Raw genomic sequence first — 25,242 nt, 5'->3', positions numbered from 1 at the left:
CAATGATAATAAAATAGAAAAATTTAAATTTATATATATATTAGGATTGTTATTAGGATTGTTATTATATATTATAATATCGTTTAAGTACGTAGAATATTAATATATTCGTAGTCATCTTTGATCCATTCTAGAAAAGAAGCACAAAAATTAATATACAAAAATATAGATCGAGGTTTTTGTTTATTAAATTTAAGTTTTTTATGTTAGAGAAAGTAAGACAGAGACGAATTGAATTGGCGATGTGACAGAGATAAAAATACTTCGCTTTATCTTCATCTCGCAATTTAGTATTGAATTTTTTATAACATACAACAAATATTCAAACCTCGTGGTTCGTGTCCATGCTAAATTCAAAATATTTCCTATAAACTTTTAATTCAATTTAATTTAATTAATTCTATATTTTAAAAAATATTCTTTCATTGATAAAAAATTGTTAAACGAATATCAATTTATGCTTCTTTTGCTTTTGATACCAAATTTTTTAATAAGAACAATTGTTTTGACTCGAGTTAATGATTATTTTGCGAAGTTTAAATAATTCTAAAATGGAGGAGGAGTATCTTAATTCCGAGTTGTGTGGAATTTTAGAACAATTCGTGAGAATTCGTGACGTGCGTCTAATTTTTTCATCCTATTTTTACTTCACCGTTAAATATTCATTATTTGAACCCTATATTTTTCTAATTTTCTTCTATTTTATTAAAAATTAACAGGCATACGTCGCGATGGAAACTTACTGCGAAGTGCAACAAGAAGCATTGTCGATTGAGAAAGAGCGTTATGAGAAGATGGAAGAGAATCTAGAGAAGCTTTCGAAAACTTATTTGTTTCTCGAAAAGAAATATAAGACCACTGTTGAGAAATTACAGAATGAAGGGAACGATCTTCGTAAAATAATCGAGGAATTGAAAAAAGATTGCGATGATCTGCGTCTCATTAATGCAGAACATACTGCAAACGACCAGCAAAGTATATAAATAAATCTTACATTAAAATTTTGATTGGATTATTATATAACGAATTTTTTTTGTTTTTCGTTATATGCTTAAAACGAATCGATAAGAAATATATTCAGAATTATTAATTTTGTTATCGAATCAGAAATTTTTTATTTATTCATATCGCTTTCTTTCTTATCGATCGATCGATAGTTGAATGTTTAATTTTTACGATTTACGATTTATAATCGTGTTTGTAAAATACTTCGTTATTTTATGAACGCTTAACTAAATATTTTTTTAAAAAAATTTATAATCAGATGTGATCCGAATAAAATTTTCTTTCTCAAAATTATTTTTACGAAATTCTTAAGTATATATCTTTTTAAATTAATTTTTTTAACATTGCATCGACATTACCGTTTATCGGTAATCATGTAATTATATGTGAATTGATTACTATTTATTTAGTGTCGTTAATCAATTATAAAATATTTATTGTTTATTTTATATTAACTTTCTATAATTATTATAATTATATAATTATATAATATAATTATTATTTTCAACACAGTGCGCGGATTGCAAGACGAAGTGGAATGTTTAAAAGTACAGTTATTAATGCAAGAAGAGAAACATAACGAGGATATTGCATTACTGAAGCAACAACACACGGATGAAATACAGAGATACAAAATGTTGCTGCAAAACGCGAAACTAGCCTATACTTCCGTAAATAAATTTTTGAAATTATGTAGAATGATTCAGAAAATTTGTAATTTTATTTAAAAAACAAATATATTTTCTTTTGTCTTCGATTAGAATGAAGCTAATAAAAAAAGAGGACGGCCCAAAAATTCGAGAAAAAATAAAAGAGATACCTCGTACTTTAGGTATATTATTTTAAATTTGTTATTTTCGAACAAATTTTTTGAAAGTTTTATGATTTAAAAAATAATTATTATTTTAATTTTTCTATTAATTTCAAATACTTGATATTTAATTAATTTTATATAAAAATATAAATTATAGATGGCCAGAATTAAATATAGAGAAAATTAATGATACGGATTTCGAGAAGGAAATCGTAAATAAAAATATTGGAACAAAGAAAAGGAAATTGTTCCACGAAGACAAAGATACCATGGTGGATATTGTTCAAAGTATACACAATTTATCAGTTCAAAATATACAAGAAAACGAGATTAATATAAAATAATTATTGCGTACATTACAAATACTATAAAATATATTAATTTAGTTTAAAGTTAAATTCATTTTCGTAAATATTTCAGTAAATTAAACTAAGTATAATTTTTGGTTCGATTCTAAGATTCTTAAATGATAAACATACTAATGTTACATAAATAAATCAAGATATATCTGATAAAAAAAAATGCTTAATGTTATCTTTGATAACAAGAATATTATTAATGATTATTTACTAATTTTTCGATTCAGCGAATTCCAGCTGTTCGTATAATCGATTTTTAAGTGTCCGTATGTGTTCAGATCAAGATGAGGAGGTGGAATAATTTGTACCATGTATTTTTCTTCCTCCCTCGATGGATAATGTTGTTGTAAACGATAATCCGGGATATCTGTGAAGATGAAAATAAAATATAGATATAACTGTTATTAAAAATTTGATCTATCTTTAATTAAAAATTAGACCTACCTGATTCTATAGAATCCATTAGTGGAAAGCTAGAATCAACGCTCATCGACCTTGAAAAATTGAAAATAAAAAAAAAGAAAAATCGGTCAATTTAAAAGAAACAAAAAAGAAAAAAAGATCAAATATTTTTTGAAAATACCTATGGATATCTCGTATAGGGGTCGATTTGCATCTGTGCCCGTATCGCCTGTGGTCTTCCATGAATTCGCCGTGTCTCACATCTAAAAATAAAAAAAAAAAAAAAACAGAAAAAATTATTGAAATCGAATATTTTAAAAATTAAATTAAATTAAGATGTTCATCTTAAGAATTATCAAGCTAAATTATTTCGAAACAGCGAACGATATCTCCTTCAATTATAACCGAGGAGAAAGTATTCAGCAAAACTCCACACACCGTTCTCTTAATAAAACTTTCTCGAAGCTTAAAAACATTGATCTTCCGGTTGCTTATCTAGAGAAAGATCGATTACGATGAAAGAAAAAGAAAAATTCCACTTCGTTACGTGTTCGAACGAGAGGATTTATTTTCCACTTTAGATCCATCCATGGTCAAACATGTTTGATCAGGTTTCGATTCCCGACGTTCTATCGAGTAATCCATCTGATTAACAACCGATTATATGGAGGTCTTCGAGAACAAATCTTTTAATAGACTTAACTTTTATTCATTGACAAGAGAGGGATTCGACACCCACATACGCCTTTGTCTTTTTTTTTTAATGTGATGGCAGGGTCGCGGGATTTGGAACAAGGACGTGGAAATCGTGATGACACGTGGATTTTTATTCGAACATGATCTTTTTTAATTATAATTATTTTTCGAAGCATGAAAAGTTCCTCAAAAAAAGAAGTAATGAAATAAATAAATAAAAAAAAAATAATCGATATATTATATATCGATTATATATTATAAATAGTGCATACATTACTCCATCCATAAATATATCATCTTTGAATTTTTTTTGATATCGATCATATTTTTTCAAAGAATAACTCATCGTGTTTTTGTTCAAATTTTTCCATCCAAATTAAATTCGCGGCAATTAAAGAAAAATAGAAAAAGATGAAGAAAATTAAAAAGACAAGAAATAACGAAGAAGAAGAAAAAAAGAACATTCTTTGATCATCTTCGCTTTATTTTTAATTAAATTGAGGATCAAAGACAATTTTTTCATCGACTAGATCATCATCTTCTCGTTTCTTCGATCTCATTCATTTCCATCGTGAATGAAGTTGTCATTCGTGACGCTGTAAGAGAGAATTTATTCATTCGCAGGTGAAAGCAGAGGCGTTTGAAAGTTGCTAAAAAATGATAATCGAGCCAATGTTGCGTGAGGACGTTCGTGACTACTAGCGCCGCGTGTCACGATTTGCCATCGCGATAGTGACTTTCTAGGACATGATAGAAATCGTGGTCGAGTTATTGCGACGCATGACAAATGGACGTTGTAATATTTGACCAAAAAATTGATCAAAATTAATGATCAAATATTCTTTTTATTTCAATTGAACCAAGTATCTAGAATTTGTGTCGCGTGTGTTTTTCGTTAAAAGTAAGCTTTTATCGAAATGATTTGGAAATTCAATTACTCGATAAAAATGAATTTTAATCACTTTTCTTGATTGATATGTTCGTAAGAATCAAATCAATTATTTATATAGAAATCTATAATGTGATATAATTATGAATGTCATAATGAGCATATAGAGTTTCACATTGATAGTGTAACATTGAAACAACACGAATAAAGTAATTAAAAAGCGATTACTGTACGGATGATTAATTAGTTTTTAATTAACTTTCATATTTGCATTGATTGTATAATTCGTTAACGTAATTGTTGTTAGTACGTATCGATTATTTAATGTTTCTGTTGCAAGATTTATTGGGAACAGATTGAGAAAGCGTAAGTTTTCTAGGTTATAGATGGAATCAAAGATTTTCTGTTCAAGGTCGCTTTCCCCTCCACTATTTAATCATGTGTAAAAGCATTGTAGTTGCATAAAGTGATTAGAAAAAAAGTGTAAGTAATTTAGATAATTTATTTATTTCCAAGTTTAATTGTTTTAGGCTTTAAAAAAAATTTTAAATATAATTATCAATATCTTTGCTATATTATAGAATCGTTTATAAAGTAAAATATTTATAAATCTTTTTTATGATATAAATAAAAATTCGAAAAAAGAAAAACTCTTTTTTTCATAGGATAAAGAAATATTGAAACAAGCCTTGCTAACGCACGAAAAATTATCTTTATATTTGTAAAAATGATTTCTCATTAAAAAATTGTTATCTAAAGTACAATTGATAATATATCTTCAAAATTGATAAGATAATTTTAAGCAATATTAACATTCGAATATGATATGAATTTTTTTATTCATAGTCTTATGTATAATATTGAGATTAAAATCTCAATTTTTCATTAATTCAGAGAATTCAGAGAAAAATATCGAACAAAGTATAGATTTAATACGATAAAACTTTCAATCGGAAAATTTACAATTCCCTTTTACCGCGTGTACACTTATAATCAATTCCCTTTCTACCAATCTCGTTTCAAGACACACCCAACAAGTGTAACGACCAGTCACTCTACTAATAAAGTACAAACGTTTATCCAGAAAATGAGAATAAAAAAAAGATATATAACAAATTAATAATAAGTTATAACAAAATTCTTTTTTACCATGAATTTCATACATCATATGTTAATTAATTAAACATTTATGCCGATGAATTGAATCAGATTCAATTCTTCTCAATTTCTAATGTTCGATATTCAATTCAGACATGTAATTTAATTTCAATAATTTTTTGCTAATAAAATTCTACAGCTGAATTTAAAAATTTTGTAAAGCAAAACGCAAAAAATTTTTAATTTTACAATAAAGAATTAAATCTAGGTACAGAAATATATCGACGTAAGGTATAATATTTTTTTAAATATATCAAGGATAATCGAATGAAAAGAAACGGACGTGGATCGCTTAAAAGGAAAGAAACGGTTTTGCTCCGTGGCAACGACGTAACTTAACCATTAATGGAATTTCTGAACCGGACCCAAAACGGAAGTGCGTTCCTCGACCAAGCGCATCGCGGCACGTGCAGCGCACCGATGCAATGCATCAATTGCATAACCTTTTCGAATAACTCGTAACCGAGTCACCGCGTGGTGGAATATCAATTAACAGACAGGGATCGGCGAGAAGAAAACGCGTCCAACCACGACTTGTGGTTTCTGATCACGCGATCCTTGGCTTGTAGCCAGATTATACCCTGAGTTACGTGTGTTCCTTACTTTTAATAATCGAGAAAGAAATTTACTATACGTGCCACATACGAGTTCAAAATTACATTGAAGTTGCATTATCATAACGTGCGATTATATCGAAGTTTTATATTTTAGTTTTAACTGTGTTTTTTTTTCCAATGAATTTATTTATAGCGAATGTAGAATTTTAGGTTAGGAGAATTCAAAGAGAATAATCTTAAGCGAAATTAATAATGGACTGATAAAGTTGTCGATAATGATTGTAATTATAATATGTATCGAAGTTCGATAGAAATTACAGTGTTTTAAACTGACACGAATGTAGAATTTTAGGTTAGGAGAAGTTGAATCGATAGATTAATCAAGCGAAACTAATAGATTGATAAAATCGATGATAATCGTATCGAAGTTCGATAGAAATTTTAATTATACAGTTTTAGGTTCGATACGTATAATGGATATAGAATTTTAGGTTAGAAGAACTTGAAATAATAGATTAATCGAGTGAAACTAATAGATTGATCATCGATAATTTCCATTTTAATCCAAGTAGCGTAATAAGAGTGCAATAATAAAAATTGGGTCAAGAGAAATCTGAAGAAAAGAACGATGAAATAGAAATCTTTTTCTTGAATTCGACTTATGTTTAATATCGAATAAGTGAAAAAAAGATTAAGTCTTAATGAATAAAAATATGAGATATCCTCACGAAGATGTTCTACTAGGAAAAATAAACACGATATCCGGAAAATGTTATGAACTGAATATTGACCGAGTGAAAGCAAGTGAAAACCAGCATCACGGTTTTCTGATCACGTATATCGGGTCAGTATAATTATAGACGTTATTATGGACCTAGAACTTCCTTTTTCAAGGTTCAGATCAAAGAAGAGCGTGCATCTTGTGCATGGATTCGTTACGATGAATAATTATTAATTTATATCCTGATTGAAAATATCAAAACGTTGTGTGAATTAAGCGTAGAATGTAACACATTCTGAAATAAAACACAAAAGAATCTAAAACATCAGAGATCATAGAAGTAATTTAACATGAAGTTTATCTTTGTGATACATCTATCTTTTAATTATATATACATATATATATATTTAGATCTTTGATGTTCAACAATAGATGTTCAAATAATCACTAGATAATTATCTAATACAAAATTTATTACTGAAACTATCTATCAGAGAAACTAAATTATTTATCAAATATTTTAAAATGAACTATTTATTGAAATGAATAACATTATAGAATCACTTATTATAATGAATGTTACAAATAATTTTACTTATAATACAATTAGCCATTAAAGAAACTTGTAGAAATGAATGTAATAATGAAATGTTTACATTAAATAATAAAAAATTAATTAAACAGCTATTTAGGCATATGAAATTAATTTTATCTAAAAATAATTGTTCATCAAATAATTGATTATACAGTTGAATAAACTATCTATTAAAGTGCCACATCTATCAAACAACTAACCAACAAAATAGATAATTAATTTTTCTTCTCAAAACAATTTCTGTTGTTGGTAATTTAGTGGAGAGGCCTCGATTGGATGGATGGTGAGGACAGTCAGGGAAAAAGCAATTAATCTTACCGGAGAGAGGCGCGTAGACCGGATATGGGGCGACGTAATCCGGTACCTCGTCCTCGTAGATTGGCTGATGATAGTAGCAACTATTGTTCGTCGACCTGGCTGGTCCACAATACAACTCTTCCACGAAAGCAGGTGCGTCGTAGCCAGGCTCTCTCACCGACGGCGTATACCTGCAATCAGGTTTGCCAGTTTTTTTTCTTTCTTTCTTTCAAATTTATGCTGAACTATCATTTCTCAATGTTATAAATGCAGAGTTATACGCTTTTTCAAATGATTAACAATGATAATCAAAAAATCGTTAAATGTAATGAGCAAACGACTCGTAATAAATAAATACAAGAAAAGATTATTGTAAATTCATCGCGAACGAGTAAATGACGCTCCACGCTAACTCTCTTTAACTTTCTTGATTTGCATTACTTTCATTTTCAGAGTGATATATACGTTCGTCTAATTATCCAGCGAATAACGATGCTACGTATTTTGATGAAAAAAAATGATCGAATAAAAAATCGTTAAAGATACAAGAGCAAAAAAATTAAGAAATACACAAGAAAAGATTATTACAAATTCATCGCTGGAAACTCTCTCGACTTAAGCAGACACTTTTGAGGTTATGTTTCGAGCGTACAAGTTATTCCATCTCTCCATGAAAAAGTCAACGATTCGTTTTCATTGCTCGTTAAAAATTCTACGGATCACGAACAAATCGTTAAATCGAGAAAGTGGGATTAGACAACACATTGGATATAGCAATTGGAATAATTTCAAAAATACGAAACGTTTTGTACGAACGCTCGTGTATCTCGTTATTACACGAGATTATATATTTACCGAGCAGTTGAGCCTTAAACCAACATCATGATAATATTAGAAATGTCCATTTAAAGGCGAGTCACAGTAACCGTTTCCAGTAGCAATCTTCGTTCCAACGACCAGAAAAACTTTTTTTTTTCCACTAAATTAGCCGGCGACTCGAAACGAGTCGAGGGCCTTTCACCGGCTCTGATCCAAATGATCGATTTAAACGGCGTTACAGGGTTCAATGCACCACGTTGGATCGCTGATGCATGCCCATTACGATTAAAGGAAGTGTCTCTTTCCGGCAATTAAATTGCCTCGTAATTGTGTCTCGTGCTGTCTCCAACCTCTGGTTGTGCAATTTTTTTTTTCTCTTTTTCTTTTATTCCCTCCATACACGTCTTTTCTTCTTATTTCTCTTCGAAAAAGGCAAGTAATTCGACTTCATAGAAATTTTAGTGAATGGTAGTTGACGCAAGTAATCGTTCACGGAAATTTTAACAAGATTTCTTTCAAGATCTCTTTATACGGTTACCGTTCTCGCAATACACTTGTAATACTAAATATTACTTAGATACCTAATACGGATTTGATTTTCCTATATCGGGATAATAAAATAAATTTTCTTTTCTTCTCTTGCGTTTCGATCTCTGCAAAATTATATATTAAATAATAAATGATATCTATATTGTTCAATGAAACGTTAAATTGCTAATATTTATCTTTCGATTTTTATCTTTAATAGATTTAAAAACCCGAGAAAATTTCGCAATCATTTTCAATTCAGGTTATCATATTTTTTTTTACATACATACGCGAATAAATATGATATATCGGATTTGAATCGGCATATACTTAGAAGACAGTAATAGTAGAAAAATTATGAATCATGATTTGATAACAGATCGTATCGTACGTTTTTTATTTCATGTTTTTTTATTTTATCTCTCTGTTATTAATAATATCCCCCTTAAAATATTATTTATTTCCACGTCAGTGTTTTACAAAATTGTTATTTCGAAAATCGCGTTTCCTTGATGCGTCGAGCGAAGGTGTGCAAAGTTTAATAAGTTTTACCGCGTTGCGAGAGCGATGCTCAAGAACACGGTGCCCTACTTCGCACCCACAGATACGATCTTTCTCGAACTGATTGCAAATGTATGAAAATTATATTGGGTTAAACAGACTGTGAATGGAGAAAAAGAAAAAATATTACACCTATAAACGATGCAAGTTTATGTAATCCCAAACAAAAAAGAGAGACGAGAGAGAACGATCGACGTTTATAAAACTGGAAATTCGAGCACGCTTTGCGAAATTCATCGTACCCCCTCAACTATTTTTAATTGGAAATTTCGTGAAAATTAACAGTTGGCATAATTTGTCATTAATTTGCAACGTTTATTTACGATTTTTTTTTAACGATCACGTTGTACATGAAAGCCACATACATGGAATTATAGAATTTTCACGGTTTCGTGAAAAATTAATCGTGGAGTAAAGAATTCTTACTTGTCTCTCCGATTGTCAAAATCTTTGAGAGAATGAAAAAATTGTTGATTGCGTGAAACTATGATTCGAAGGAAATCGTTATAAATAAAGATTCCATTCAAAATGAAAAAAATTTTTATGAATTTGTAAAATCGAAGGATTAATAGATAGATTTTAACAGGTAGATTTTAAGATGTAAATCGCACGAATTTTGATTGCTTGGAAAAAGGAGAATTGTTGGTTATTTCATAGATCATAAGCGATCATAATCTCAAATGTCAACAAATTAGTTTTACCATTTAATTAATGAGAATTTTATCATTAATTCGATCTGCCAGTCTCGCTGCTTAATTAACATTTCTAGTTCCACACAGTGAAATGTATACATACGTTCAAATTTGCAGCAATTTCTAGGAAACCGCTAATAAATAATTCTCATTAATTGAAATAGAAAACTTGAAAATCAAAAATTACGATCAACTCTTGCCCAAGTTTTTAAATATTAATAGTTGAAAACTGTTAAAAAGTTTTAATCAAATTCCTCCACTCGAACGATGTATGCGAAGTTAGTTACCCTTAGGGGAGGGGAGGATATCCCTGTTATCATCAATTTTATTAGAAACTTTCGTATTAGAAATTATCGTCAAGTTAAAATTATTGGTTTGGACGAAACGCAAATATCCTTGAACTTGAACAATTTATTTATTATAATTATAACTTTACTCCACTATAACGTTACGAATGATTCTGCATAACACTTTAAATTTGCATCGACCGATTTTTGAAAATTGTTCCAGAACTTCTCTCGATCTCAATTGCCAACACAACCAGAAAACTGGCCAAGAATCCCATTAGAGCCATTCTCCAAGTGGTTGTGAAAATGACCACTCACCAATATTCGGAGTGAGCACGTGCGTCTTGGGACAGCCGATAAGCCGATCGCCGATGATGCCGAGGAGGAACCTGTTGCGCCACGCCGGCCACGCTGTGTCGACGAAGATACGCATAATTCTCGAGATCCCACGGATCCACGTAGTGCCTGCTCGTGCTTGCCGAGCTGCAACCGTCCCCGGAGCTACCGATAGAAATGGAATGCTGGGAACCGACCGAGTCCCAGTATATCGACGATTCGGTTGGCATTTTCATTTCTTCGCCCCTCTCTTCGTCGTGAAATAAAATTTTCTTCCCTAATTTTCACAGTCTATTTCTTTCTCAACGTCGAAAATCGAACCCTCTTGAATTTTACCTTGAATTTTTTCACATTGAAATTATATACATGTACGTACTTTGGAAAGAAATTTTCTTATTTCTTTGTCAACGTCGAAAATTAAACCCTTTTGAATACTTTGGAAAGAAATTTTCTTATCTCAAGACAAGCGTCTTATTGTGAGGTACGAAAAGAGAAGAAGAACGGTTCCGTCGAAATTAAAGTTTTCCCTCGACAATTGTTTTTAACGATTTTATTTCTCCCACTTTCCACAGAGATGGTTATTGAAATTGAACGTGCGAATGAAATTCACGTTGATATCGGTTCAGAGAAGATCGGCTCGAAGAATTGTATCACAAGAAATCACAATTCGAATTTCGTCCGCGGCGAGATCGAGCTTATCCGTTTCCGGTCGATCGAGGAGGCGCATTGTGCGCGGCACGAGCACGATTTCGCTTCTGGATCCGTTCGAACGGCGAGGTTCACCGTTTTCTTCTCCTACTGCTTGCCAAGGTAGATCTCTTGGAAGACAAGTGAAACTGAAGACTTTCACGCCTGCGCTACCACCCCACCTTCTTCTTGAACCTGGTGCATCGTCTTATTACGCCTGTAATCGCCTGTATAATTGCGTCTACGGATTATGGAGCCGTGTCAACGTGGAGTTGGCCTAAAATTCATATCTTGGAACGAATTTCGTACGAACGATCAAACTTCGTGGATTAAAAAATTGTGTGATTTCAATTCCAACTTCAGTTGATTCCAACTTTGACGACACGATTTTGACAAGGCTAAAGGGAAAAATTTGACGGAATATATAATTCTTTTCGAATGTAATAACACGTTCGCTCTTAAAAAGTGTCTCCCCACGAAAGAACCAACGTTCTGTCCTGTTGCTTCTATTTCTTTCGACCGCGGTTCAAACCCTTCCCCCCAAATACGCGACGAACAATTGCGCAATGAACTTTCATTGGAACTTTTCATTGGAACGATCGTCAACCGGACTTAATTACATGAAACGCACGTGAACAGAGGTCTGCCAAGCAAACAGAGACCTGTCACTCGGCACCTGGGGCGGGTCAATTAAAATTGTGCTAACCGCGAGAAAAATGGCGTCGTTAGCGTGGAACCGACGTGACTGGCACGGAATTGCGTAATTATCGATCGTGGAATTGAGACGCGAAAGAACTCGCTAAGAAAATAACACTGTGTCAAACTTGAGCGAATTAAACTATTCTGTTCGCGGTTAATTATCCTTAAAAATGATTTAAAAGTTGGGATAACCGAAGCTGTATAATATAATGGTAATGATTACCATTAAATTTTTCTGACGTAATGGAATTTTAATCGCGATATAACTGAACCAAACGTTTCGTTGTATGTAAAAGAGCGATGAGCTTAAAGGAAGATCAAGAAATTTAAATAAACGTTGGGCAACATTGCTCGAAAATTGGAGTGCAAACTTTTATGATACTTATGAAATAGTGATATTGAAATTTGATCGGTTATTCAATCTAACCTAACCTAACTTAAGTTCTCTTCGTGATTTGTCAAATATAGAAAACATGATAGTGAGTGGAAAAAAAAAAATAAGAAAGAGATCTGAAAATCAAGACGATATGAATAAGTTTCGTTGTATGCTAGAGGGAAAACCTTTCCTCTTAGCGAGGAAAAAAGTTATCGAACGCTTGTAGATCGTGTACACTGTCCGTACACCTTTTATTAAATTAATTTGAAACGAGAAAAACAATTGGGAAAATAAAGCAACTAACGGTAAAATCAGTATACAAAATATAATTAATTGGTACATTTAATACAATCAAAGGTTTAATTCAATCACAAGACAGCTGTAGAAATAATAACACTATGATCACAAATGAGCAGCAATGGATGCTGATTAAAAACTAATTAAAATTATGATGTCGGCAGCTAAAGGTATTTTTCGATAATCACAAATAAACAGCCATGTTATTTATACGCAGCTGATTTTTTCGAGCGTTGATCTAAATTGTTTCTTTTCTTTCGAGAAAATACCGATGTATTTATCTAGGTTTATTTAATCTCTATCTAAATTACGGCTTGTGAAATTTCTAGGATTAACTTTAAAACGATATTAACTGAGAATCAATATAAGTACAATAACTATAACGATATATGAAATTAGCTTTTTCTTCCCTCGAAACATTTTTTTTTCTACGAATAATTTTTATTAAGAAAAATAAAAAATTTTTTCTCGCTTTTGACAAATTCATTATAAAAATACCGATTGTGATAGCTTTTGCTTTCTACTGCTCGTGAATATTCACGATGTTCCGCGATCCGGTCTATCGAAAACTGAAACTGTTAGAAAGCCGGAATCATCCATCCTACACTTTCTTCAATCTTGACATCAAATGCATTCAACCGAATATGTCTGATTTTTCTATCTTTGTTTTCTCGATTGGCCATTATGTATCCATTTCACTATAAAAATCCACAAGTTAACAGGATTAAGACTGACCAAAATACGTATTAGATTTATTTTATTCCAAAGAACGAGTCTTAAATATTAAATTCCATAAAAATAGTTCTATCATTTTGATGGATTAAATTCAATTGATGGGATGTTCAACTTGAGATTTGATGTTTGTGAAAAATTTAAAAGATTAGTTACTCAAAATGATAGAATACACTGGGTAATTAGTATATTACTATTGAAGATATTATTATATATTACTAGAAACGAGATATATTAATAGTATTGGGTCGTTTAAAAAGTTCGTAGCATTTCTGATGATCGATACACAAAATTCCATAAATTCCTTTATATTTGACGAAATGAAAGAAAATAATTCACGATAAAAAAAAGAAATCACAAATTTGCAACTATAATATCGAATGGAAACAAAATTTTCTCTAATTGAATTAAATTCGTTAATTAACTTCCTTTGTTCCTTCGCTTTTCTACTTAATTATTATAAATATCAATTCTACAATACTATAAAAATCGTATTAGAGTGTATAATATCAAAATACTTTATATAATTTCATTTAATTATAATTAATTATCTCTATAATATGAGAAAAATTAAATAAAAGATTAAAATCAAAGTTTAATATTACTAGTTATAACCTATAATTTTCCAGTCACGTCGGTTCGGTGGTCGGAAACTAATTTGGGAAATGACTGTGACATCTTTAGGGAATTGAAAGAAAACCTATCATAAAATTCATATTTTTCTTGCGTTCAAACATATCAATATTAATCAATCTTGGCCGTGCAAATGAAAAAAATTCAAAATTTCGACATTTACGTTTTATTTGTGATGTATCGAACATTTTCTCCATCGAAGATGATCGAGCCTTGACACACAGGCTTTATAGATACGTACACTGGGAAAATAGGATCAAAGGGTCTAGGTAATTGAGTTAACTTTTAAGAAATAAATTAGAGAGCCTATCTCACTTGATACTGGAACATGAATTATCTCGTATTGACTTTCGGCAACGCAGTGGAGAGTTCTAACAGGGAATGGAAATTGGAAAACGCTGTCAGTTTCTCTTTTATTATTCGATTCTGTCCCGTTCGAACTAGCTAGCTTAAAAAAATATTGACTTTAGATTAGGTAAACATTAAGGATAGGGATTAAGTAGAAAATAGGGATTGGCTGGCTGTCGTCACGATAATCACAGTGTCTCCTGTTTTAATCGTACAACAGGCTATTATGCAGAAAGGAATAATATAATAAATATATCGATACCTTTTTCTTACATAACTTGAACCCTAATGTTATAATACCGTCTGTGAGAACAGTTGCATCTACTTTCTCATCTTTCGATACTTATCTGAGCATGTACGTATTTCGAAAATTTGAACAACTGAAGAAAAAAATCTCAGGAAATATTTTTATAAATTGAAAGTAAACGATGAACGATTCTCGCAGATAGGTACACATTTTAAAATAAAATTCGGAAAAAAATAAAAAAAAGTGTCTCCATACTTTTGACAATTAAATAGATACTTGATCGATCGATGAATTTTACATTTTACACAGGGTTTAGGATCAAAGGGAGTTTCTTTTTTTTTTTTTTTTTATCAAAATCCTTTCTGCGAAGAACTATGACACCATGATCGTGAAAATTAGGCGAAACGATCAAGCACACATTCCAATTACACACGAACGCCTTTTTGAACTAAAAATCCTAGCCACGCGTTGGCCAGAATTAAATTTAAGAAAGAAAAATATAATGAAGAAAGAAATTTTAAATTTAACTCAGTCGCTATGAAATGCCTATGTACACTCCTGATAATACACGATTACAATCTAATCTCTATCCTTAAAAAGGAAAACGGAGAAAAGGAAAATTCTCTCACTCTCACTCTCACTCTCACTCTCTCTCTCTCTCTCTCTCTCTCTCTCTCTATTTCTATCTTTGAACAATACCGCCTAGAGCCTTTAGTAACGCATATCACAGTTACAAAAATTCAACGTTTCTCGCTACTTGGCAATCTTTTTCCTCCCCTCCCCTCCCCCTCCCTGTGTCTGCAGTATCAAATCGTTTTTATACACATTTACACGTACATCTATCGGACCCCAATGCTTTCGTCAGCCACGATTGCATCGCTTTTACTCGACAGCCATTTGTAGCCTTCTTACCGTGGGACATTTAAGGCTAGAGAACTATGCCAGATCTGAGACAGTTTTTTTTTTTCTTTTTTTGCTTCTACAGGCAGTTGAGCTGGCTTTGAGTGCCGGCGATATCATTGGAATTGACAGAACGTCGCATGCACGGAGTCGTGCCTCTTGGAAATTCTCTAAGTGCTTCTCTTCTTAATCAATTGGAACTCTTTACGATCACGACAATCGGTTCCCTTGGTTAGGAAATAATTGCTTCTTTTCTTTTTATTGTTTCGATTTAACTAAGATTAGACTAGGAGAAATATAAAATATCAGCTTTGAATCCAGATTCTTCCCCGATTCGAATTTTTATGACGGATCTTGCTTAATGTATTTACGACAGAGAATTACGATCGGATGGCTCATAGTTTGATGCATAGTTAACCAATCCATCGATGACACGTATTATATCGATTTCCATTCCTTTCTACTCTTCCTAAAGAATTTAATCATAAAAAAGATAGACAGTTTACAACCACTTTCACAGGATTACTGTCATAAATATGCATGAAAGAGTAACTCTGAAAGAGTTCTTTTATCGGGGAATTCAAATAGTTTAAATGGAACACGGTACGGTTTTCGATGAGTCGTTTCACTTCCGTTTCACGTTTAGATTTAATTACAGACAACCGATTGTCGACATCGAAGAGTTTCAAAGATTCTAATTGACATGGTCGAATATATATCAATCGTTCAATTTTTATGGTCGCTTCATTCATATATGGTGTAAACAGGAAAAGATTAATTTCATTTGTTATGATACAACGATATATATAAACAAAAATCTTTTTCTTAGCTTAAACAACGATGATAATAAAAATTTAAAATTTTTGAAAAAAATTGCTGTGAAAAAAAATGGAAGAACTATGATATAAAAATTACACCGTATATGATGAATATATACACCATAAATCAAATATTCACCGAATCTATAAACGAGCAATTTTTCTTAAAAAATGCTGAATATTTATGAAGATAAAAAATTTAATAAAAGAATTGATTTTTTTTCGTTTTAAGGATAATTGCTCGTTTAAAGAGTTAGTCTTACATTTTCATGTTAGTACAAAATAATTGATATGAATCCTTTCTTTTTTTTTTTTATAAGAAGCACGTATTCAATATTTGTAATATATATAACATTTTTATTATTATCTGAAAAATCTCTTTCCACCCCATCCTTTCATCCTTCGTATAAATCTTACCGCGCCAATCTCACGATTATATGCTGGCCCAAGAGGAATATTTATTTTCTACAAATTTGAAACTCGCTACGTTAGCTCGCGAAATATCTTTACTTTTACGTACTTTTTCTTTCATCAATTTCTGGAATGCAATCTCCTCTGTCATTATAAAATTACGAAAGAAATTAAAAAAGAAAAAAAAAAAAAAAAAGAAAAAAAAAAGGATAAGTATTTCTTTTTTTCTTTTTTTGGAACTTTATAACCTTTCAATAAGGGCCTAAAAAGTGTTTAACTATAAGATATCTTTTGAAGAGACACTTATTTAATTATGCTCGCAGCTCGTAGCCTCGTTCACGCGTTGTATGGCGATCGTTCATAAATATACATATATCTAATACATACATCACTACGGTTATTTTACAATATCTTCAGCAACAGCGCGCTGCTTTTCACATCTGCCTTCATTTGACCTGGTCTAACAAAAGGGAAGCTGCTAAATCTACATTGTATTCAGTCTGCTTCAAAGCACCCTCGCACTGTTGTCGGTCTGCCAAGCCCAGCCTGAAATTACAACAGCCAATTGCATCATTGTTTAATCATTTATGCCTTCTTATGCATAATGAAACTGGCAATATTTTTCGAAATATTATTAATTTTCAAATATTTTTTTTTTCATTTAACCTGGCTTTAAAATTCAATATAATTATTTTGAGTTTTCTATATTAGTCGTGAAATCCGTTATGAAATCTTTATAGAATAAGATTTACTAATGTTTATATTTATTGTCTATAAAAATTTTGCTCGAAGCAATTTCTCGAATTCTACGATCGAACAGAGAAATCGAAAGTATCATAAGTATATATATACGCGAAGAATTTTTGCGGTAAGTCGATAATTAGTTAAAAAGTGAAAGGAATATTAAACAATACTTTCGCGTCGAGAAAATTGACAAACAAAAATTCGAGGCTTTCTTTCCCAAACGATTTGTTTCGACGATCATTTCGTATGCTAATTTAATTTCTTCTTCGAAATTATTTACCATTATAATTATAATATTATTAAAAAATTAAATATTAATTTTGCTTCGAACAAATATAGCTAAAAAAAAAAAACGATATAAAAAAAAACCTAAAAATAAAAATTTCATACATCCATATATCCAAAATTCGTAATAATTCTAAAGACAAAAGAATTCCATTATCATCGTTAACTTATAAAATTTCACTAATAATATCATTCCGATTGTGGAAGAGGATCCTGATGAACGAATCAAAAACTTACCTGACCAAGGACTCGATCTTGGCCTGCCTGTCTTTCAAGATCTGCTTTGCGGCCTGATGAGTGTCCCAGCCAGTGGCCTGCAGTGCAATGAGTATTTCCTGATGCGACGCGTCACTCGTCTCTCTCTGCACCTTCATCACTTTATTCGCTCGAAATTCGTCGTTAAGGGACATGACCAGTTGTTGAGAGGCTGTAGTTAATGGAGGGCTAACTCCAGAGGGATACGCAGATGTGGAGGGGGCTAATTGAGTATTAACAACCGTCTCGGTCATCTGAGGAGGCAGACCTCTCGTCGAGGATTGTTGCAGCGTCATGGCGCCCTCTTGAGGCGGATTTGTGTGCGTGATTTGCAGCAAATTGGGATTGTTCACCAGATTGCTGGCTAAATTGGACTTCATCGCAGCTTGGCCCTGTCCTAACTCGTTCGAAACCGATTTCATAGGGCTCCATGTAGTTGGAGGAGGAGGAGGATTGTACATTGGTGGCTGCTTTAGATGAGGACTAAAATCGCAGGGATGGCCCTGGCTCGATATGTTTCTCGCCTGTTGACCGGATCGAATCTGAAGATTGGCCGCAGTCCCGTCCAAAAAGTGGCTATGACTTAGATTGCTGGCCGAATCAGAGTTAGCCGAGGTGCCGGCCGCGTAATAATTCCTTAGAATGTTTTGCTGCACTGTCTTGTTGTACAACGTGTTGAACTCGTTTTGAGACAATTGATCGAGGTTAGGTACCGTTTGCTTCAATTCCGCGTACACTTGTTCCGAGAACATCACGTTAGGAGGTTTTGAGGCGATGTTACTGGAGTATGTTTGCTGAAGATCGTTTTGAATCTGTGTTATTCCATGAACACTAGCAGTAGGCAAGGAAAGGTTTTGGGCGTTCATAGTCTGGTTGGAAATCGACAGCGAGTTCTGTGCATGATTCAAGTTCTGTTTGAACACGTTACTAGGTGCGATTTGTAAAAGATTCAAGTTCGTTTGCGTACCGTGTTGCGATGCCTGAGTTTGCTGCCAGATTTGACCTACCATCTGTTCGGTGGTCGTTTCTAAGACACGTTCAGTGCGAGCAGGTTGTTGAATATTTGTACTCTTGGACGGCCAGGAGTTTTGAACTTTACTGGGCAGATTGCTGCTTCTGTAATCCAACTGAGGAGATTTGCGTTTGATGGTTTGAGGCGGAGGTTTTAATGCCGGGATCGTATTATCTTGTAGTTTGTTGATGGACGAGTAGGAGTCGGAATCCGGATTTTGTTGACTCGCAATCATGTTTTTACTCGCTTCTTTCTCGCCCAAATGCTTTTCCAGCTCGGCTAGGAAAGCAGGATCTAATTTTTTAGGCGAGATATTTTGAGAGTTTATAGTTAGCTCGCTCAGACTTTGGGCCAAATCGTGATTCGATTTTGGCTTCGGTGGACTCTCATTGGGGGCGACAGGTGGGGGAGGAGGTGCGTCAGAAGTTTGCAAATTTCGACTAGAGACATTTACGTACGTCTGTGTGTCATTGTGCAGATCCTCCGGCCAATTAGCTATAGGTGGACTAGGTTTATCAATCTCACTGTAGTGGTTTTGACTGTACGTATTACTTTCCTCTGTGTCCACATTCACGTTCAGATTAATACTATCGTTTCTATTCTCTTTGCTCAAGTTTATAGAATAATGATTCACGTCTGATCCGGATTCTGAAGTGAAATAATTTGTACTGTTCTGGCTACTACCAGCATCTTGGTTTTGTACATTCCCGTAATTTTGTGTCTTGAAATATCGACTGCTCACATCTGACGGAACATGACTGTAATATCTCGAATGCGGTAGTTTCAAGAATACTGAAGATGTGTCGAACGGGTCTGAGTATGCTGGATCGATGTTCCCAGGGAAATTAGCGTAAGTTCGAGGATCTTCGTCCTGCCAATTTGTCTGGGACTGTTGCTCTATGTCATCGATAGGTTCGTCGAGAATATTAACCACTCGTCGACAGGCAGTATCCGATTGTACTTCGTTTGTATTCACAATTTCTTCTGGTGACAGGTCAATTAAACTGCCTTCTTGGTTGCCGCTCGGAAGAGAGGCATTTGTCGTTTTTACAGGACTAGCACCGATGTCATTTTGAAATTTCGTGTAATTGAATTGCTTCCGTGATCGTGGCGTACCGCAATATTTATCCTTTAAAATATTATCTGGAGGTACAGTGACCCCAACGATATCAGGTGGTTCCATGGGATTTCGAAGATAAACATCGTCTATGAAAGTAGGGCTGCCCCAACTTTTTCCAAAAGGTGCACCATGCCCGGTATGAATAAAAGAATTCTCCAACGGTTTACTAATGTCTTCTGGCTGTTTACGTCTCATAGGATCGACATAACAGCGAGGGAAAAGTCCGATTTGAAAGGTTCGTTGGTTTTGACCTTTCCACCAATAATTCTCTGGTTGACCATCTAAAATAATTATTTGATCACCTTGTTTTATGGTCATTTTACCTGGATCAGATACTGCGAAAGAACTGATCGCTTTCATTACAGTTGGGACCATCGACGTGAGGGATATTCGTAGAGAAGCGAAAGTTGGTCTTTCTGAAGGATCGCAAGCCCAACAACGTAACATTAGTTGATACATCTCTGGTGGTGTTGCTTCTGGCTCGTGTAATCTTTCACCTTCTTTGTCAATTTTTCGAAGAATCTCTGATCCTTTTAAACCGACCCATGGCTCCTCCCCGAACGTAAGCATTTCCCATAACGTAACACCAAACATCCACACATCGGATGCATGAGTGAATTTTCGTCTTTTCAAAGATTCCGGAGCACACCAAGGAAATGGCACCTTTTTGTGTTCTGACATCACGTAACAATCTTCCTGTTGGGGTAGTGCCCGCATTAGGCCAAAATCACCGATTTTCACTTTGTCTATTGAACTCAGAAGAACGTTTCTACAAGCTAGATCACGATGTAGGAAACGCTTTGCTTCCAAATAGGCCATACCAGTGGCTACTTGCAAAGCATAATCGCACAATGTTAATACTGAAATTTGACCACACTGTTTTCGCAAATAATCTAACAGAGCTCCAAGAGAAGCAAGTTCTGTCACCATCATCATTGGTTGTGATAATACTACACCATATAATCTATAAAAAAAAAAAAAATAAAAAAAATAACATATTAATTTATTCAATTAAAATTAATTACTTGATTTTATCTATTAATATATGTACCTAATGAGATTTTGATGATCCAATGTATGCATTACTTGAACTTCAGATACAAAGTTCTCTATAACACTTGGTTGAGAATCTGCTTTCAAAACTTTCACAGCAACTGGTAATTTTCTACCAGAAGGAGAAGTCCATTCTCCACGTCTCACTATACCAAAACTACCATCACCCAATTGATCGGATAATGTTACATCTTTGTCTTGAATGAGACAGGTTAGCACCGAGGAACTTTCAACTGGTTGTGAAGATTTCTTATTGCTTTTCGTACTACTTCCAGGCTTGATCTTGGTTATCAAGTTTTTCTTCCATTGCGTGGTTCTCTTTTTCTTAACTGCTTCTAATAATCTTCTAATTCCTGGTTTTCCTAAACCTATCTTTTCAAGGTCTTCTGGTTGTACATAATCAAAATGATGTAATCGAGTGATTTGTAAATCATCCCGTATCCTAGTGAAAAATTGTGAAAGTTGAACATCGTGCAGCAGTTCCTGCAACCATTCTGTACCCTCATCATCTGCCATGTTCAGTTATTCTAATATCCTGAAAGAAAAAAATGGATTATCTAAAGTATATTGATAAAATAATAAAATGAAAATTTATTAATATACATAGAAAATAAATAAAATTAAAACAAAAGTACATAATTACCACACGATATGAAAAGGTAGAAAAAAAAGAAAAGTATGAAATAATAATTTATTTATTTAAATATTACGAAGATATAAGGATATATATAATGATAGTAAAACAACAATGAAATCAATGATGTTAAATTCATTTATTTTTATTCATATACAATATTAATAAAGATCATGCAGTACATAAAAACAATTAGTATCAGAGAATTATGTAGGTGTATAGAATGATATAAATACAGTATTTATGTTTTATTTTTATCTCCCCTTAAACAGGAAATGAGATAATGCTTAGCTGTAAGAAGAAGAATTGTCGGCACAAGTCATGTTATGTATTGTAAGTACAAAAAAACCATTTATAATGTTGGGCTTTGATACAGAATAAGACGCAAAAGCAAATTTAAATCATGCACATTTCTCATAGTCTCTATCTACCTTGATTATTCTTAAAAATAATTTAATCAAGAATCAGATAAAATATATGATTCAAAATAAAAATATCAAAGCTCTCTTGCTCAGTAATTTACTAAATAATAATATTAGTAAATTATCAGATGACAATTTATAAATCAGAGACTTGGGTTATATAAATCACTTTTATAATTTAAAAAATTTTTTTTTCTTATGCAAAACATTTTATAATTATTAATTTCATTAATATTAGTTAATACTGCAAAAGAAACTGAAGAAAGATGAAAATAAAAAAAATAAATAATAAAAAAATACTCTTATAAAAGAAATAAACTATAACTATATATAGTCGAACAAAAAAAAATCAAGCATGACATTGATTATCCTGATATATATATTTTCCCTTCACCATATATTGCACTTTCAAAACAAAAAAAGAAAAAAAGAAAAAGGAACAGATCATATCCTCAGGGGATAAAAGCATTGATTACCTTTCGATGGAAGAAAACTGTCGAAAGCAGTTACGTTTCCATTCCATCAGCGCGCATGTTCGTCGCAACACAAATCTGTTTACAGTCACTCGGTGCATGTGCAATACGGGGAAATCCTATATGAAATTAGACGGCGGCGAAATTTGAGCGGAATCATCGCCACTTGAGTAGCCTCGGCATTTTTCTTTCTCTTTGTCTCTTTCTATATTTCTATCTCTCTCTTTCTCTCTCTCTCTTTTTCCCTCTCCCTTTTTTCTCTTTTTGTTGTTGCACTGTGAATAAACGCACACGACAAGATGCACACAGTTTGGAGGAAGATGGTCAGAAAGCGGCGACTAATCCACGACAACGTACACTTCGTCGGAATTCCAATTGCACGATGTGCGAGAGACTTTCACCGTATGAATTTCTCACGCAACGCATTGTTATGCACCCGATTGTTCGTAAGACGATTTAACCTAAAATGCGCGCGCGATTTTTTCAATTTCAAACCGTGCTAGTTTTCAAATAGATGCGCCGAGATGCGTATTGATGCACAATACAAGTCGTCTCCATCGCATTTTTGTTTTTAACTTTTATAAAATTTAAATGCACGTACAAACGGCAAGAAACCTAACCACCCGACAAAACACAGTACCGCCTACTGCCACGGACCATGCACGGATGCAACTAAATACTTGTCAACGAGATGGCGCCATTCTACATCACTACATTCTACATGCAAAAATCAATCAATTGCAAATCGAATGATTGATATTTTATTTAAAATCAAACTTTTAAAATATGTTTTATAAAAATAAATAAAATGACGAAGATATATCTAGAAATGATTATAAAAATTTTTGTGAGTATATTTTGTAATATTATTGCAAAAAATAGGGAAAATTACTAGATAGGGCCGAGTGTTTCCCTAGGGAAGACAAAGGGAGCGGGAATATTTAAATTCTTATTTTAAAGTTATTTGATCATTAAAAAAAAAAGATAAAAAATATTTATTTTTTACAATAAAAAAAATTTTTAGATAATAAGTTTTTTGCAGAAATAAATAAAATATAAAACTTTGAAAGAAAAAAGTACAAATGAAATTTTAATCTTTTTGAGAAATTAATTTTATAATATATTTTATGATATAAAAATATAAAATTATTAAAATATTTTATAAAATAAAGATATAAAACGTAATTTTATATATTATTCATAATAATTATTATGAATAATTGAAAGATAATTAACATAATTAACAATTTTAATCAAAATATAACAAATATTTCGTAATATATATATTATGCATAATATCATGATGTGTGTAAATGATTAAATCAATATATATATATATATATATATATATATATATATATATATATATATATATCTTTATTTTTACTTTATTCTTACCTTGATTAATATTGAATTTAAGAACAATGATTATTATTGCTTCAATAACAAGAATGATGTTAACTAACAATAAATATTTTATCTCACTATAATATTAATCTATTTTATTTTTTTCAAGAATTAGTTACAAATGTATATGTTGATAAAAATTATCTATTTACTTATCTACTTACAAATAGTAATAACGAAATAAGTATAAACAAAATATAAAACATATTAATTATATTATCAGCAGTAATGTAATGCAAATATACAAATAAATATTTTGAGATTTAAAACAAATATTTCGACTTTTTAAATAAAAATATAAAAAATCAAAATTGATATATAATATATTTATCAATAAATATATGCAATAAGAATAGAAATAGAAAGAAAAAATTGTTATGTTTCGAATAGGAATCATTCGAATTAAATCGAAATTATTTGAATAAAAATATATGTTCATAATCAAATGTATTTTGATATTGCACAATGCAACAAACGCACACAAAGATGTATTCAGAGGATGAAAGAATTTTAATCACACCTTATCCTACAATATCCGTAATATCGGAGCTGAATGGCAACGATACTAATTACAAAGTTGATAATTATTGTTATCGTGTCACCTACATCGGTCGTGTGCCATGTAGAAATAACTCTCTCGCATTTTAACATCGTTTCGTGCACTATTATGAATTCGTGGCGCGTCTCGAGATTGCGTCACCCCTGTTCAATAATTCAAAAACAGGTTGCAAATCCGTTCCACCATTTAAGAAACGTCTCGATAAAGTTGCTTTTCGTTGCATGCAAGATGAAATCTTGCATACATTTTTCTTCGTCGACCTAACCTTATTCTGACTACTGCAATATGGAAACTTTATTACGACGATTATTAATGTAATATTTGGTGCAATATAATATAATTTTAGATTAATTTTATTTTTTTACTTTTATCAACAACGAATGAAATTTAATAATTTTAATTAAAAAAAATTAT

The 25,242-nt window shown here is 32.0% G+C and overlaps 3 protein-coding genes and 1 long non-coding RNA gene across 6 annotated transcripts; 2 read left to right on the top strand and 2 right to left on the bottom strand.

Annotated features, from left to right (window-relative positions):
• The first annotated feature begins 33 nt into the window (after positions 1-33).
• Positions 34-2,876, top strand: LOC107996380 (dynein regulatory complex protein 9-like). The gene is made up of 5 exons (XM_028666059.2): positions 34-617; positions 720-975; positions 1,519-1,676; positions 1,767-1,837; positions 1,977-2,876. Exons 1-5 carry the CDS (start codon positions 519-521, stop codon positions 2,161-2,163), a joined length of 771 nt encoding a protein of 256 aa, XP_028521860.2. The 5' UTR covers positions 34-518; the 3' UTR covers positions 2,164-2,876.
• Positions 2,097-10,952, bottom strand: LOC107996461 (uncharacterized). Its single transcript, XM_017054513.3, has 5 exons — positions 10,699-10,952; positions 7,515-7,684; positions 2,762-2,843; positions 2,623-2,672; positions 2,097-2,545 (listed from the first exon to the last, which is right to left on the bottom strand). Exons 1-5 carry the CDS (start codon positions 10,950-10,952, stop codon positions 2,382-2,384), a joined length of 720 nt encoding a protein of 239 aa, XP_016910002.1. The 3' UTR covers positions 2,097-2,381.
• LOC114577338 (uncharacterized) lies at positions 5,074-10,997 on the top strand. 2 transcript variants are annotated; one of them, XR_003697334.2, is made up of 4 exons: positions 5,074-6,724; positions 7,455-7,694; positions 7,947-9,367; positions 10,604-10,997. It is a non-coding gene; the product is annotated as an uncharacterized LOC114577338 (long non-coding RNA). The 2 variants fall into 2 exon arrangements; XR_009830991.1 differs by lacking the exon at positions 7,947-9,367 and having other exon boundaries at positions 5,370-6,941.
• Positions 10,998-15,885: 4,888 nt separating this feature from the next.
• Positions 15,886-24,328, bottom strand: LOC107996460 (activated Cdc42 kinase Ack). 2 transcript variants are annotated; one of them, XM_062078762.1, is made up of 4 exons: positions 24,261-24,328; positions 21,332-21,868; positions 18,131-21,244; positions 15,886-17,410 (listed from the first exon to the last, which is right to left on the bottom strand). In XM_062078762.1, the coding sequence occupies exons 2-4, from the start codon at positions 21,847-21,849 to the stop codon at positions 17,311-17,313; spliced, it is 3,732 nt and encodes a 1,243-aa protein (XP_061934746.1). In that variant the 5' UTR covers positions 21,850-21,868; positions 24,261-24,328; the 3' UTR covers positions 15,886-17,310. The 2 variants fall into 2 exon arrangements, with proteins under 2 accessions (XP_061934746.1, XP_061934745.1); XM_062078761.1 differs by lacking the exon at positions 24,261-24,328 and adding an exon at positions 22,866-24,197.
• Between the last annotated feature and the right edge of the window lie 914 nt (positions 24,329-25,242).

The sequence above is a fragment of the Apis cerana genome, linkage group LG8, assembly GCF_029169275.1.
Source record: "Apis cerana isolate GH-2021 linkage group LG8, AcerK_1.0, whole genome shotgun sequence".
NCBI classification, from domain to species: Eukaryota; Metazoa; Arthropoda; class Insecta; order Hymenoptera; family Apidae; genus Apis; species Apis cerana.
The sequence above is the reverse complement of the archived record's forward strand: the minus strand, read 5'-3'. Positions and strand labels throughout refer to the sequence as shown.

Coding starts and splice junctions, on each gene's coding strand:
- LOC107996460 (XM_062078762.1), bottom strand. CDS start 21,849: ATGGCAGATGATGAGGGTACAGAATGGTTGCAGGAACTGCTGCACGAT. Junction 21,245..21,331: donor GATCATCAAAATCTCATTAG/GTACATATATTA, acceptor TTTTTTTTATAG/ATTATATGGTGTAGTATTAT. Junction 17,411..18,130: donor AAGATCGAGTCCTTGGTCAG/GTAAGTTTTTGA, acceptor TTGTAATTTCAG/GCTGGGCTTGGCAGACCGAC.
- LOC107996380 (XM_028666059.2), top strand. CDS start 519: ATGATTATTTTGCGAAGTTTAAATAATTCTAAAATGGAGGAGGAGTAT. Junction 618..719: donor AATTCGTGAGAATTCGTGAC/GTGCGTCTAATT, acceptor AAAAATTAACAG/GCATACGTCGCGATGGAAAC. Junction 1,677..1,766: donor CGAAACTAGCCTATACTTCC/GTAAATAAATTT, acceptor GTCTTCGATTAG/AATGAAGCTAATAAAAAAAG.
- LOC107996461 (XM_017054513.3), bottom strand. CDS start 10,952: ATGAAAATGCCAACCGAATCGTCGATATACTGGGACTCGGTCGGTTCC. Junction 2,844..7,514: donor GGTCTACGCGCCTCTCTCCG/GTAAGATTAATT, acceptor TTTTATTTTTAG/ATGTGAGACACGGCGAATTC. Junction 2,673..2,761: donor CCTATACGAGATATCCATAG/GTATTTTCAAAA, acceptor CAATTTTTCAAG/GTCGATGAGCGTTGATTCTA.